The sequence below is a fragment of the Dermacentor andersoni genome, chromosome 3 (genome assembly GCF_023375885.2).
Source record: "Dermacentor andersoni chromosome 3, qqDerAnde1_hic_scaffold, whole genome shotgun sequence".
NCBI classification, from domain to species: domain Eukaryota; kingdom Metazoa; phylum Arthropoda; class Arachnida; order Ixodida; family Ixodidae; genus Dermacentor; species Dermacentor andersoni.
Genome location: NC_092816.1, coordinates 64,530,392 through 64,543,392, shown reverse-complemented (window position 1 = coordinate 64,543,392; position 13,001 = coordinate 64,530,392). Strand labels below are relative to the sequence as shown.

At 42.1% G+C, this 13,001-nt stretch overlaps 1 protein-coding gene across 2 annotated transcripts in view; it reads right to left on the bottom strand.

Annotated features, from left to right (window-relative positions):
• Window positions 1–1,222: 1,222 nt before the first annotated feature.
• The window catches only part of unc-104 (kinesin family member unc-104), a 64,998-nt gene continuing 53,219 nt past the window's right edge, over window positions 1,223–13,001 (bottom strand). For both annotated transcript variants that reach the window (XM_072287184.1, XM_050194250.3), the window contains 4 exons: window positions 12,757–12,997; window positions 12,102–12,221; window positions 9,449–9,567; window positions 1,223–8,330 (listed from right to left, as the gene is read on the bottom strand). In XM_072287184.1, coding sequence (XP_072143285.1) covers window positions 8,288–8,330; window positions 9,449–9,567; window positions 12,102–12,221; window positions 12,757–12,997 — 523 coding nt within the window. In that variant the 3' untranslated portion in view covers window positions 1,223–8,287. The remainder of the gene's footprint in view (window positions 8,331–9,448; window positions 9,568–12,101; window positions 12,222–12,756; window positions 12,998–13,001) is intronic.

Sequence of the window (13,001 nt, the reverse complement as noted above, 5' to 3'; positions counted from 1 at the left end):
ACATTGTTGAGCTTTTGTTTAGAACTCCACTCGTTGATCTTGATGATGCACTCAAACTGGTCAAGCCAGTCTTCAACATCTTCATAGGTGCCACCGTGAAACCGATCTAGAATCTGTGGTTGGAGAACGGTACACAGTTTGGGAACATACTGAACGTTGGTGCCAAAAAATCGTGTTTTCCATATGAACCGGTAACATATGAACCGGTAAAAAATGAGCAAACTCGATTGCAAATGTTGGCGCTGGGAAAACAAACGTAACAGGAATGTATCAGCGAGGTTCTACTGTACCAAGACTAATTGTAAACTGCCTGCAAAGCCTCATATACGTTTTTAAATTCTTAGAACATGCCCATGTTAAGTGCCCGAAATAATGCACATTAGTATCTCATGTTGCAAGTTTAATCAAAAAGGTTGTTACTAGTTAGGCAGACACACTTTGTCTTGTTTACTGCTTTCTGACAAGGAGGGGCTGTAGTCCTCTCCGAGAGCGTGCAGTGTGCGTGACGCACCACATCAAATAACATTGTGCATGTAATTGTTTGAAACATGGGCTACCACTGTTGCCATGTACATTTGAGCACAGGCATTCGATTGCATGGATACTTGGTTGTGTCGGTATCTGATAGCATGAACACCAAGCATTGCTGGAATGCATTCCTACCCTAATACTTACCTTTCAATATTTCCAATTTTCTCTGTTTTGACTCACACCTTTGAGTAAGTACTTGAGTGCTATTCTGACACTAACTTCAACATTGAATGACATAATATGCAAGTGTTTGTGGACCTATGCCAAAAGTATTCCATGAGCTTCTATTGTTGAGGCACAATAATACAAACTTCAAACTGAGGCTGTTATTGAAATTACACAGGTTTTTGTAAGTTGACGTGGCATGCCATACTTGTGAGGCTGCATTTAGCTTTGAAAGGGTTGTATATGCAGTGGTGAAAAAGGATTTCAAATAGCGTAAGAGTTAAACATAGTAACCACGTCTTCTGTCATTACATGAAGATGATGCCTTCACAACCAAACTGCAATGATCGCTATGTGACTAAGGAGGTGTTTTTACCTTAAGTCTCTCATTATGTGTCCATTAGGATACTATCAGACTAAAAGATTTGTTATGTATTGAGATCACTATTGTTATAGTGTTCCTCCAAGCCCACCATGTAAAGTGAGAAGGCGGGCTTAACTAAGAAGTAACAAGAATAACAGCACCTGCACAGTCAGCCTTGAGCTTTATTTGAAAAACTCAAGAAGGGAGAAACGGCTGCCTTTAATGCAACAAATCACAGTGTTCATCATTGTTTTTTTCTTTAGTCAGCGCGACCAACAGACAATAACATCTTGAAAGTGACAGACGAAAAATCCAGAGTTGTGGGGACAGCATTCTTTAAATTTATAGTAGATTGTTCTCATTGTCCTTTTCTTTCACCACTCAAAACAATTGGCCCTTTATGACTACTACACAATGCAAGTCACAGCTGTACATGTTGAACACAGACTGCACATGTTTCCACAAAGAATTAAGATGCGGCAGTAACATAGAGCTCTTTTTCCTTTTTTAAAATTTTTCTTTTGCCTTGGCCAACCCAGACTTTCGCCTTCTAATGTGCTTTGTCTCAAAAAGTCGCATGCGATTGACGGAGCACAGTGACTTATCCAGACTTCAGAAACGAGTGCACACACACAATTTATACACGGTAGATGCCATTGTGTACAACACACCCTCACTGTGCTCGGATAAAAAAGGTAGAGAGGCGTCACAAGATGGCGGCCACAGCAAGGGGCAAACGTGCTGTTGACACAGATTGAAATGAGGACAGCAAAGCACTTGGTTTTTGCACAATCTAACAGCGCTGTGTGCATGTCACTCTCTCGTGTCCCTGTCTTTTTGCACTGTGTCCTTTTATCTGGTGAATCACCAACAAGCTAAAGCTTCCACACTAAGTAACATAAAGCAGTGGGCATGACGATTCACAACCGACTCTGATGTGTGATAAGCAAAGCTTATGATGTACCAGAGTTGATCAAAAATCCGAGTACTCAGTGCTTTTCACTATGCTCAAAAAAAAATAGCTCTGCTGTTCACAATTCAATCGGCACTGATAGTACAGTCACAAGCAAAGGTTTGGGGATCAAAGGTGCCGTAATTTTGTTGTTTTTTAATGCAGCCTGGGAATTCTGGCTGAAATAAAAAGTAAAATCAAGAGTGCAAGCCTGCGTGTGCATGTTTGATGAATACACTGTATTAAACCAATTCCAGGCCGCGGAGCTGCTCTAGAAAATATTCTAATTTTTTGCTGATGCCATAGTCCCCAGACTTTTGCTTGCAACTGTACATACACAGAAATCACTCTGCTATTCACATTTGACCTAGTGCTAATAGTACACCACAGGGCAGACTCACAGACGTCATTATTGTGTATGTTTGACCCTTTCTGTGTCCACCATATTGATGTACACTGAAAAATCATTACAACCAGCCCAAACTTGTACACTTTTGGAATTGCAGCTGTAAGCAAAGAGCAAATACAGATGGAGATTTTCTGAGACAGAATCTTGTTTTCATCTTGAGAAGGTCATACAACACACATGTTTACATTTCTGTCTCGGCAGTCCCCGTTGGCAAGATTTGCTAGATCTGTTTTTGCTTGTTTTGCTGCTGCCATATAGAATGAGGTCTGCATGAGAGAAGGCATTGGACAGCATATGAAGTGCTGTTCTTTGTGATGTTAATTTTTAAAATAAGTTAGCTTATACTGGTGAAGACGTTTGTAGGAGTTCATTTAAAGGTACCTATAGGTGTTGTCCAACCTTTCATGCCATGGTGAGGACCTTCTTTTCTGTCTAGGCATGCTTAATATAGTATGTCATTACACCTCACAATGAGAACAAACACATTTTGAGACCACAGGTTCAAGCAATGTTTTGGTAAAAACAAGTCGGTAGCTATTCATCACACAAAGAGTCATACACTTAAGAAGAATGGAGTGCTCTCAAAAAGTAAAAATTGCACCAGTGCACACAAGATGATGAAAGAACACCACCGCAAGCAGTGTCAACAGATACAACAATTCAGAATGAGCAGCTTGAAGGGATTGACGAGGGTCATTGCTTTGTCTACTGTGTAAAAACAGCACAGTGCCTAGCCACTAATTGGCAGTTCATTTACCCATTTCACCTTTCTTTTTAAAACGTTATTAGCTCAAGTAAGTGCAACCACATCATTCACACGAGCTCTTGTAGGCAACGTTCAGAGTGGTTCCGAAGTTTTGACGCATCTACCTGCGCTAAGCAACGGTGCTTATACTGCAGCAAGCACTGGACTTTCCTTGGATATTTAAAGACAAGTTACAAATTTGTAAACAAGACAGTAACTGTGACATCAATTCAGGGCACAGGTAAAAATACCTATGCTACCAGTGTGGATGACCATACATTTCTTTTCAATGGCATTACTACCACACCTCTGTGACATACATCTTGCAGCTTATGTTTTCTTTTGCTGGCTTGAAAAACATACCATAATGTTGTTTAAGTGTAGGATAGAACTGCTGCCATGAGATGTTTCCATAAAAAAAAATGTCTGTGTTACATTTTGAAAATATGACAAAGTAAACTGCTTAAAGAGTCACAAATAGTGAAAATTGTGCATACTAGCTTTATACAGATATAAAGTTAACAAAAATGACTAGCTGCGCTGTACAGGCATGTTCACTGTTGCAGTCATGACAAAAACAAATGACTGTCTCCTCCAGCTAGCTTGAACATTACGACTTTTGTGTTGCAAAAAGCTGACAACATCCGCTGGAGGCCTCTTTCACAACTGCAGGAACTGAGATGTTATGCCTGTACAAGTTCAAAAACATAAGTGCTAAAACGTCTGTATTATTTGACTTAAAATAAACAAAAGCCTTCATCAGATGGCAAATGTCTCATGACAAAAAAAAAATTCTGCAATAATAAAAAGTAATAGAGTCTGAGGAATTTAAATTGTCAAAATTGACATGTCAGTTGTCCTTTCAGAGTGCAATGCTCAAATTTGCCGGCAGTTTCACTTAGCAATATCTCGACAGCATGTCTACCAGTCTGCTTGGTCTGAACTTGAGCAACTTCCTTCTTTGTTTTGTTTGTATAGTGCATTTGTTTTGTTTTTTTCTTCTTCATACAGGATCTCTGAGGTCTGCTTTTTACTGTTGCTTCCATATGCCTTACATGTGAGGTCTGCTAGCACTAACGTCACACATCACACTGAGGAATGGAATGTTTGCTTAAACTCGCTTGCAAGCACTGCTTGTCAAACCAGGTAGGCCCCTGACGGAAGCTCTGTGATGGGGAACCGCGAATTACAAGACCAAGTCATTCAAACAGCAATTCAGTAAAGATCTGCCTCCTAGCATTCTTTCGATCTGATGCATTGGTTTTACGACCAACAAATCAAGAGTAGCAGGAGTGCTGGATTTACTGCGCACCTATTCATGAGAATAAATGCACCGTCCACAAGAAGGCCAGCCATTATGACTGGCATTAAGATTACACCTGCATTTCAGCTTCTCGTACTATCATTAAGGCAGCAGTGGACATTGACTAACCATACAAGTGGGAGCATTATAAAGAAGTATAAAGTGCCTTTCACTCTCTTTCAGATCCCTTGAAAAAAAAATGCAGACATTCCCTTCATAAAGTGTGGCGAAGTAGCATACACCATGCCATCAGTTGCTTGGGCTGCTAATTAAAAATACAGGCGAGAGAAAAGAGAATAAATTTCTCTGCACTTCCAGTCACATTATTTTCTAGCTAGGATCAAATCTACAATTTCTGGTCGAAAATTTTAGTACACTTGGTCTCAAGAATTGCTAACAAGTTGCACATTCACAGCGCTAGCTGCAGCCTTTGTCGAAAGAAATAAGAGCACTGTGCACGTGATTGCAGCCGTGATCTGAGAGTATCTAGTTGAACTGTTGCATCCGCACCATTTAAAAGTGCTACATGGGGGTGCAGGCTCTTTCTTGTGCTGTATGTTCCACAGGCACAATGCAATAAAGCCAGGACTCGGCAACACTCGTGCTTGTAGTGATCCAGTTTCCTTTGACAAAGGCTGTACTCGTCTCTGCTAGTGTAAATACTACACAGTACATTTACTTAAAGTGTGTACTTATGTGAACGTGGCAGCACAGCGTGTGTATCAAGTGTCAAGCATGGGCATGGTGCACAACATGTCATGGCAGATGCCACAAGGCTTTCATATTAATGGAGCAGCATTCTAGTAATAAGAGTGAAATTTAAATTCGTGCCTGCAAACATCGCAGGCACGAATTTGCAGGCACATCTCACTCGTGATTAAACAATAATGTTACAAAGTAGCTCATCAGCCTGGACTACAACCTCCTGTCTTGCCAAGCCACCATTTCTGTCATATACAGTACATGTGCTGCCACAATTTCTTATCACCCTCTCTGCCAAATGTGTATCTCGATATACAGCAAGCTCTCAAGTGCACAACAGGCTTGCTGAAGTTTGCGTTTGTGTTTTTTTACCCATCGAGAATCAGGCACTCAAATCCTTCTCACCAATATTACCAGTGCACTGTCGCTCTCCGTTTCGTTTTGCACCTAACATTGCAGTTAATGCCTTATCAAAATTGCACAGTGAAGGTAATGGATTCATAAACTTCTCTAGCTATCTCCAGTGCTGAATGCAAGATAAGCAGTGTAAAGAGTTTCATTAGCCTGGAAGAAGCCCCCGTGAGATTATGCCTCTGGGTGTGTGTGTAGCACAACACAGCACACTGCCGACTACGTACAATAGGGTCTTAAGATTATCATTACGATAATTGGGAACACTTGGAAGTTTACTGGTTTGGGACTTTTTTCTCCCGCATGTATTTCTCTTTTCTTCTTTTTTTTTTTTCTGTTTTATGATCATTAAGGAGAAAAATAGTGCTCTGTGCTTTTTAATTTTGTCATGCTGGGAAGCAATAATGGAAATAAAATGGCCCATAGTTTGTGATAATTTTGAATTCAGTTGACTGCAGCTACTGAGAGTAACTTGCTACAGCACAAGTTAAACTGTCACCCTTCTCTAGGTAATGTTATGCCATTCTTCATTACATACGACAATATTAAGGCTCTTTGATTTGAAAAGTCACAAAACATCCACGCATTCACCCGAGAGTAAATTTTTTAAAAATAAAAAAATTGAAACAATGTGCATCGAAACCCCATCTGGAAGTAGTTGCCCAGCTGAAACTAAACTGCCAGTCAGCATCATTCAATATTTCTTATTTCATTTAGTTTGCAAGCCTCGAGGAGAGAGAAAAACCCTGAACATGATCAGCACACCAAGTTGGCAAAAGGCCGTGCTCTCCACATGAGGAGCGATAAGATAGTGCGTATATAACTGTGATAGCATTGATCGGGAACCACTGCATAAGCGATAGCGCGTGAGAAACAACCTGTAAACATCGAGGTCCAGAGTGTCGCATGCTAAGGGCGTGTCGTAGTACACGGGTAATGAAAGTACATTGTATATACACATAACAGACTTACATACGGACGCAAAAAAATAGGTTATGTACACTAAACAGTATGCAGGAGTGATCCATGCCAGAGCGAGCAGCAATAGGAAATAAGCTGCACAGCATGGCTGGTGGGAAAGAAAAGAATGGTGCTCTCCAAAGCACAAAAGCAGTTTCGAAAGCACATCTCTCTCTCTCTCATCCTCTCTTTCTCAACCTCTCTTTCTCGTACACCTTCAAGTGTGAGAGTGCTTCAAATGTGCGGGTGCTCTGCAAGCCCAGAGAGGTGTACTTGCTAGGCATGTTGCTCCAGCGACAGATGACCCCCAAGCAACAACGCAAGCCAAGCTGAATCGCATCGACAACTGCACAAGTGAGACACTGTCACATAAACCACTCTTGCATACTCGTTTTGCAATGCTCTGCACACTCATTCAAATCCTTTAAAGCACACAAAGAGAGAAAGAAAACAAAAGCAAGATCGAGCGAACTACATATACAAGCGGTCAGGCGCAAGGCAATGAACGTCAGAAGAGTTGCACGTAAAGGAGACAGGAAAAAGTGTGCTGTCATTATTATATACAGAAAGCTCCGAAGCTAATAATCATCACAGCGTGCCTTTCTTGTTGTCTTCTTTTTTTTCCTTCGTAGGTTGATTTCATATGTATAGAAAACTCGTAGAACCCGAGAGTCCTTGCCACAATCATAACTACGTACACTAAAGCTATGCCGAGCAGCCATCATGATAATCAACGGCCATCTCCTCTCTACAATAAAAACACTCCAAAAAGCGAACAACTCATGTAAATAAACTTCACAGGGCTATGTGCCTTTTCAAACAGGGTAAAATATCCATTTTAGGCATTTTATACATTCATATAAATAGCAGACCTATGTGATATGGAAACAGAGGTTCCTATAAATATACATATATATATATGTATGCGTGTGTATGTGTAAAGTATACAGGAATGAAGGAGTTTACATTAAAACAATTGCAACAAAAACAACTCTTTACACATTTGCTGCATGTAGGACAACACTACGGCTCCTACCACAATGAACGTCAGTGAATCGTACATGTGTGGTTAAAAAAAAAAGCAAGCACAGATTTTGACGCCACTTGGGAACACAAAATCAAGACCCAAACAATACTGGATCAGTGTTCAAAAAGACTAAACATTCCTGTGATGCTCAATAAAAAGCTTGATGTTGTCCTCTCTCAATGCATCAAGAGGGCACTGAAGGATGAATGTTTCGAACTGCATAAATTCATTAAGCGGCTGAAATGTATAAGCTAGTTTTTGCGAGGGGCACAGGTCAAACTGAGGTGCCCGGGTGCTACATACTCGCAGCTGTATAATTTTCAATCTCGTAATGAGGCAGAAAAATATGAAAGTCCACCGACGCACATTTCACTAGCGTTCATGTCTGCACCCTCGTAGTGTGCACAACCGTTTTACCCATTCGGTATGTGTGTCATCAAAGTTAAAACACCATTCCTAAGAAATAAAAATAAAGATAAAAGTATGAAACAAAGCAAAACAAAGGAGGAATGGACAAGAAAATGCGTAGTGCTGTCTGCCGTACTTACTAAGAACCACTGTAAAACCAAAAACGGCATCACACATGCTTCAAACAACTAAGGTGTTCACTCGTGTCAGCTCCCCCAATTATTGCAAGCTGTCATGTGAGCTCCTCTCGAGAGAAACCAAGGACCACCTCTTTTAGTAGCAAGGACAGGGCGGGTGCCGCTTCAATCACTTACAGGCCAAGGTCTACATTCTGTTTTCGTGCCAATTTTGATCTGAAGGAGAAAAAGAGAAAAGGGGAAGGAGAAACAAAACATAAGGTGAGATTTAAGAAGTTCTTTTTCTCTCTCTCTCTTTCTTTAACTTTCCAATTGAGTAAAGCATCACAAGTGACATACACAGTTTTGCCTGGCTTCCTCCCACATCCTCTGCAATCCCGTACAAACATAGCATCAATCCAACAAAAATGGAAACTGTAAAGATTTGAAATAGCCAAATTATATTTGCAACAAGCGTGCGATTGTTCTCTTTAGGGGACAAAAAATTCTCGGTGTTCTCATCTTCTTAACGAATTGAGCTGCATAAAGTAATGCCTCTGGAAGCACTTATGACAGCAACTAAGAACTTGACCTGCTCCGCATGTTAAGCTAGCATAGACTTCAGTCACTCATTTCTTGAGTATGTTCTTCAAACACAAACAGAGATACTTGTCGGAAGGCAGTTGGTCAGGAAAAAGTGCTAAATCAATGAAACCATAACTGATAACCACAGTGTGTAGAGGTAGAGTATGCAATAGTTGAGCCTTCAACTGATCTTCATCGGCAAACCAACTGAAGAAAATGTTGTCTGCCATCATTTGAGCTAATGTGACCAGACAGTCTAATGTGACCAGAAAACCAATTTATTTCTTTATTGCTATCACTACTTCATGTCAATGCCTATTTGCAACGGTGAAACATGCAAGAGCAGGGCTTTTTTTAAATATTTAACGAAAACAAGACCCCTGATACTCGCACCGGGATAAGGAAATGCAACAAAACATCTTCGAAATATGACGCACTGACTGCATGGTACCAGAGCTGCAAGCTACAGCATTAAACTTCAAAAGTAACTTCACTGTACTGTAGTTCGTACATATCTGAAGATGGCTCACTGGCATATTTGTGCTTTAGAAAACCGAGTTACTACTATTTTTCAAGCCCAGAATATGTGGTCAGAAGCTTCAATTGTTGTTTTGACATAGCACAAGAACCACATCATTCTTTTTTTTTAAGCGAGACATCCCCTTGGGCATGTTGGCATTACACTTGACACGCAACAGTCGGTTATTACAACTCACGAACAGCTGTTTACGCACGATGACCAGTCTGGGTGCGCAGGAAGCGGTGCATACCTGATCTGCCCTGCTAGTAGTGGGTTAATGGCATACAGCCACTCGTGAATCTCTTTCTCCCCCAGCGTCTGGAGCAAGAATCCACGGCTCTTCGTCACCACAGAAAATGTGTTGGGAACCTGCGTTTCCACAAGAGCATGTCAAAGTTTTAACCTCTAACCCATGAGGACAAGCACAATAACAATCAGGCAGGGTAAAAGAAACTTGTCAAGGAACGGAAAATTAACACAAAGCAAAAGAAAGAAAGAGGCATGCTGACAGAAAAAGAATGATCAGCATTTGGCAATCAAGCACACTCTTTTTGGGGGCAAACTCTGTAAAGCTGGATTCTCTCATAAGCTGAACACAACGCGGACGTTTGTTTTGTTTCATGTAGACAGAATGCAAAAAATGATGTGGGTAGTATGAATCCTTTGATTCATGCACACAGTTTAATACAGATTGACTAGCATTCTGCAACATGATCGCTTTCTCACTCCGTTACTCTGCTTAGAAGAAGAGTGCACTGCATAGAAACGCTGCGAAAAAGAAAAGGCTGAACATCACCACACAATTTCATACCTGCACGCAATAGAGAGGAGTGATGCCAGGCAACAAAAAGGCACATTCCACTCTGTATCAGTTTCCTTAAGAGTGTACGAGTTTAAACAGTTTCTCAAAGCACTGGGCAGTTGTGACTCATTTTGTCAAAGGAGCAAAATCGTTGCAGAAATCGCAACAACTGCACGGCTAATTTCTGTAAGTACTGTAGGAGTTCTCCAAGAGTATTGCTTAGCATTGAGTATATTTCTTCACAAATTCTTCCTCAATTATGCTCGTTTCATACCTAGTTTAGTAAAACGCACACATTTTCTTTTGCAGAAATTTATATTTTGGGCACATGCCCACATGCTCAGTTTTCTGTTAGCCAAATTTCCCATAAACGCTGTTACAAGCTTAAAGGGGGCATGACACGGTCACCCAACAATTTGTGGTTTCCCGCAAGAAATTGTAGCAGAGGGTTTATTATGGCTATACATGCATAAAAAACTGGTCAGTAAAAGCACATTTCTGTCCAAAATATGAGCTAGAACTCGCTGGCTCTAAGCGCCGCCCTCCGGCGCCCACCGCCATATTGCCAAGCCTTGTGTGACGTCATGTGCTGCATGGAACAGAGCCGTCGTCTGCTACAAAATCAGCCACCGCACCATGTGAGGTCTGGGCATAGCTGCCGTTTCTTGCCGTATTTGCTCCAGATGTTGCTTGCCATGTCTTTGACACTGCCAACTTCGCTTGACGAAGCAAGCGAGGAATCTTTGAGCAGCACATGCAGCGATGGCGTAGTATACGCTGCACACTTTGACTTTGACCTCATCGCCACCAGCTCAAGTGACAAAACACCGCCTCCGAGATTCACAGGTGCCGGCTGGCTTGGGCAAATCTCGGAGGCCATGGACAAAGAACGCGCAGTAAACTTGGTCAACATAGATGGTGACATTGGTGTTATGCTAAATGTCGTTGATGCATTTCTGCACTCATGATATTTCATGCGTTCAGCACTGCTTAGCCATCCGTTCACGGAAGGTGAAGCCTGGTGCTACTTCGCACAATGCAAATTGTTACACGCGTACATTGTTTGCTGGCATGCATTTCTCTAGGATCCGTACTCAACGAAACTGTGATGTTGTTAAGCTGCCGCTCGTTCCCACCAGTAGTTTTTTTTTGCACTGTAGTTTTTTTTTTCCACTGTAGTTTCCACTGTAGTTTTTCCAATGTAGTTTTTCCACTGCATATGCACCATATGCAAACAAATGCCCGCGCACATGTGTCCACGGCGCAAGGATTTGGCGCAATGTACGCTTTGGCTGAACCTTCACTGGAACTTGCTTTATTGCACCCGACATCGATAAAACAAATAGCAAGGCTAACGTTTGGCCGGGGTGCTGCCTGCCAGATGGGTCAGTGCGCGAACACGGTCGGCATCGCGTCTGGCTGCAGCCTTAGCATTTTCACGGGTCTCCCAAACTCGGCGAGCAGGTGCAAATCGTCATTGTAGCTGCCTGGCGTGAAGTGTTCTGACAACAAAACAAAAGCGTCAGATAATCGCCAGTCCTTCCTGCCCACATTAATCTTCCGGCTCCTTGGGGAACCTGAAATACGATACGGAGCACTCCTTGCTCCGTTGGCTCTAGCCCCCAACAGCGCTACACAGGTGCCGTGGTGGCGTTGTTTCAGCCACTACAAGTTGAACAATTTCAATGACAAACTGAACAAAGCAGAAGTTCCCCACATGTGGCGCACAGCTGACAGACCAATTCTTCACTGGAATATATATGATATACATGCTCGCTCGGCAGACATGCAGCCTGTGACGTCACGGCCTGGGAACGTGCCAGTGTTGCCCCACTATTTTGCCGTTCATATGTAATATAAAAAATTCAATTACTGGCTCAAATGCGCTAAAATTTTGCCAAAGTGTTCTTGAATGCACAAAGATTATCTCACACAATACAGATTATGATCGAAAATTGGGTGTCAAGCCCCCTTTAAGAATTCCCATGTACATGAACAAAAATAAAGTTATGTTTTTGTTAAAGGGAGTCTACTGTGGTTTGTTGGAGCACCAGGGTATCTTACTGTAAATTAGAATGAATAAAAATCATCTGTCGCATACCTTCAACATGGCCTGCTGCTCCTCATTGTATTCCACTTGTGCTGTGGCTAGGTTGATCAGCTCCCTCTCGATGTAATCCTTTTCATCACGGTAGATGAAGACATAAGGGCGACGGATGACCTGAAAAAGAAGAATGCATGTTGAACGAACCTCAACAGCCAGAAAAGCAGCCTCTTCTTCCACAATGACCTGGCAGGGCTTCCTTTAGAGGATACGACAGCACCAAGTGAATAACTCTAGTACCATACCAACATTAAACAACACAAATGGACAAAGTACGAAAAATTGACAAAGAAGATGAATTAATGTTGCATTAACAACTTTCTAAACAAAGTATAGTAGCGTGCAGTTGATTATGTGAACTCAATGAAAATGTGCTGCTAGATAGCTCGTTAAAAAATTTTAAGCACTTAATAGGACGTCAGCGATTCATCATAGTAAGTGTGCACTCGTCATACTACGTGTCAGGGTATATGTTTTAGTGGGACAGTTTTTACAGGTTGTGTTTCGTATTTGGTTTTCCGAAAGCATATCAGAACTACAGTTTGTTAACTGCATGTAAACAAATGCACCAGCTTGCACTTCAACCAGATGAAATGGTGCTTATTCTTTTGAGTGCATTGCTTGTTGACGGAGTGACTCGGCTGCAGCTCACCAGCCATCGCTTGACCCAGTTTCCAGTGCGATCATCCAGGAGGTTGAGGTAGCCCTTGCGCGACACAATGGGGCTGGGACGCACTTCTTCCACCTCAGCCACAAAGCAAGGGTTTCCTCCAGCAAAGGTTGGGGGGTGCGAGGCGGGCTTCAGACCTGCGGGGGGTGCCAAGCTGCTCGGCAGTCCTCGTGCTTCCATTGCCTCGGGCACCGACGTACAGGGCTTCTCTGGTGACAGCAGGCTGC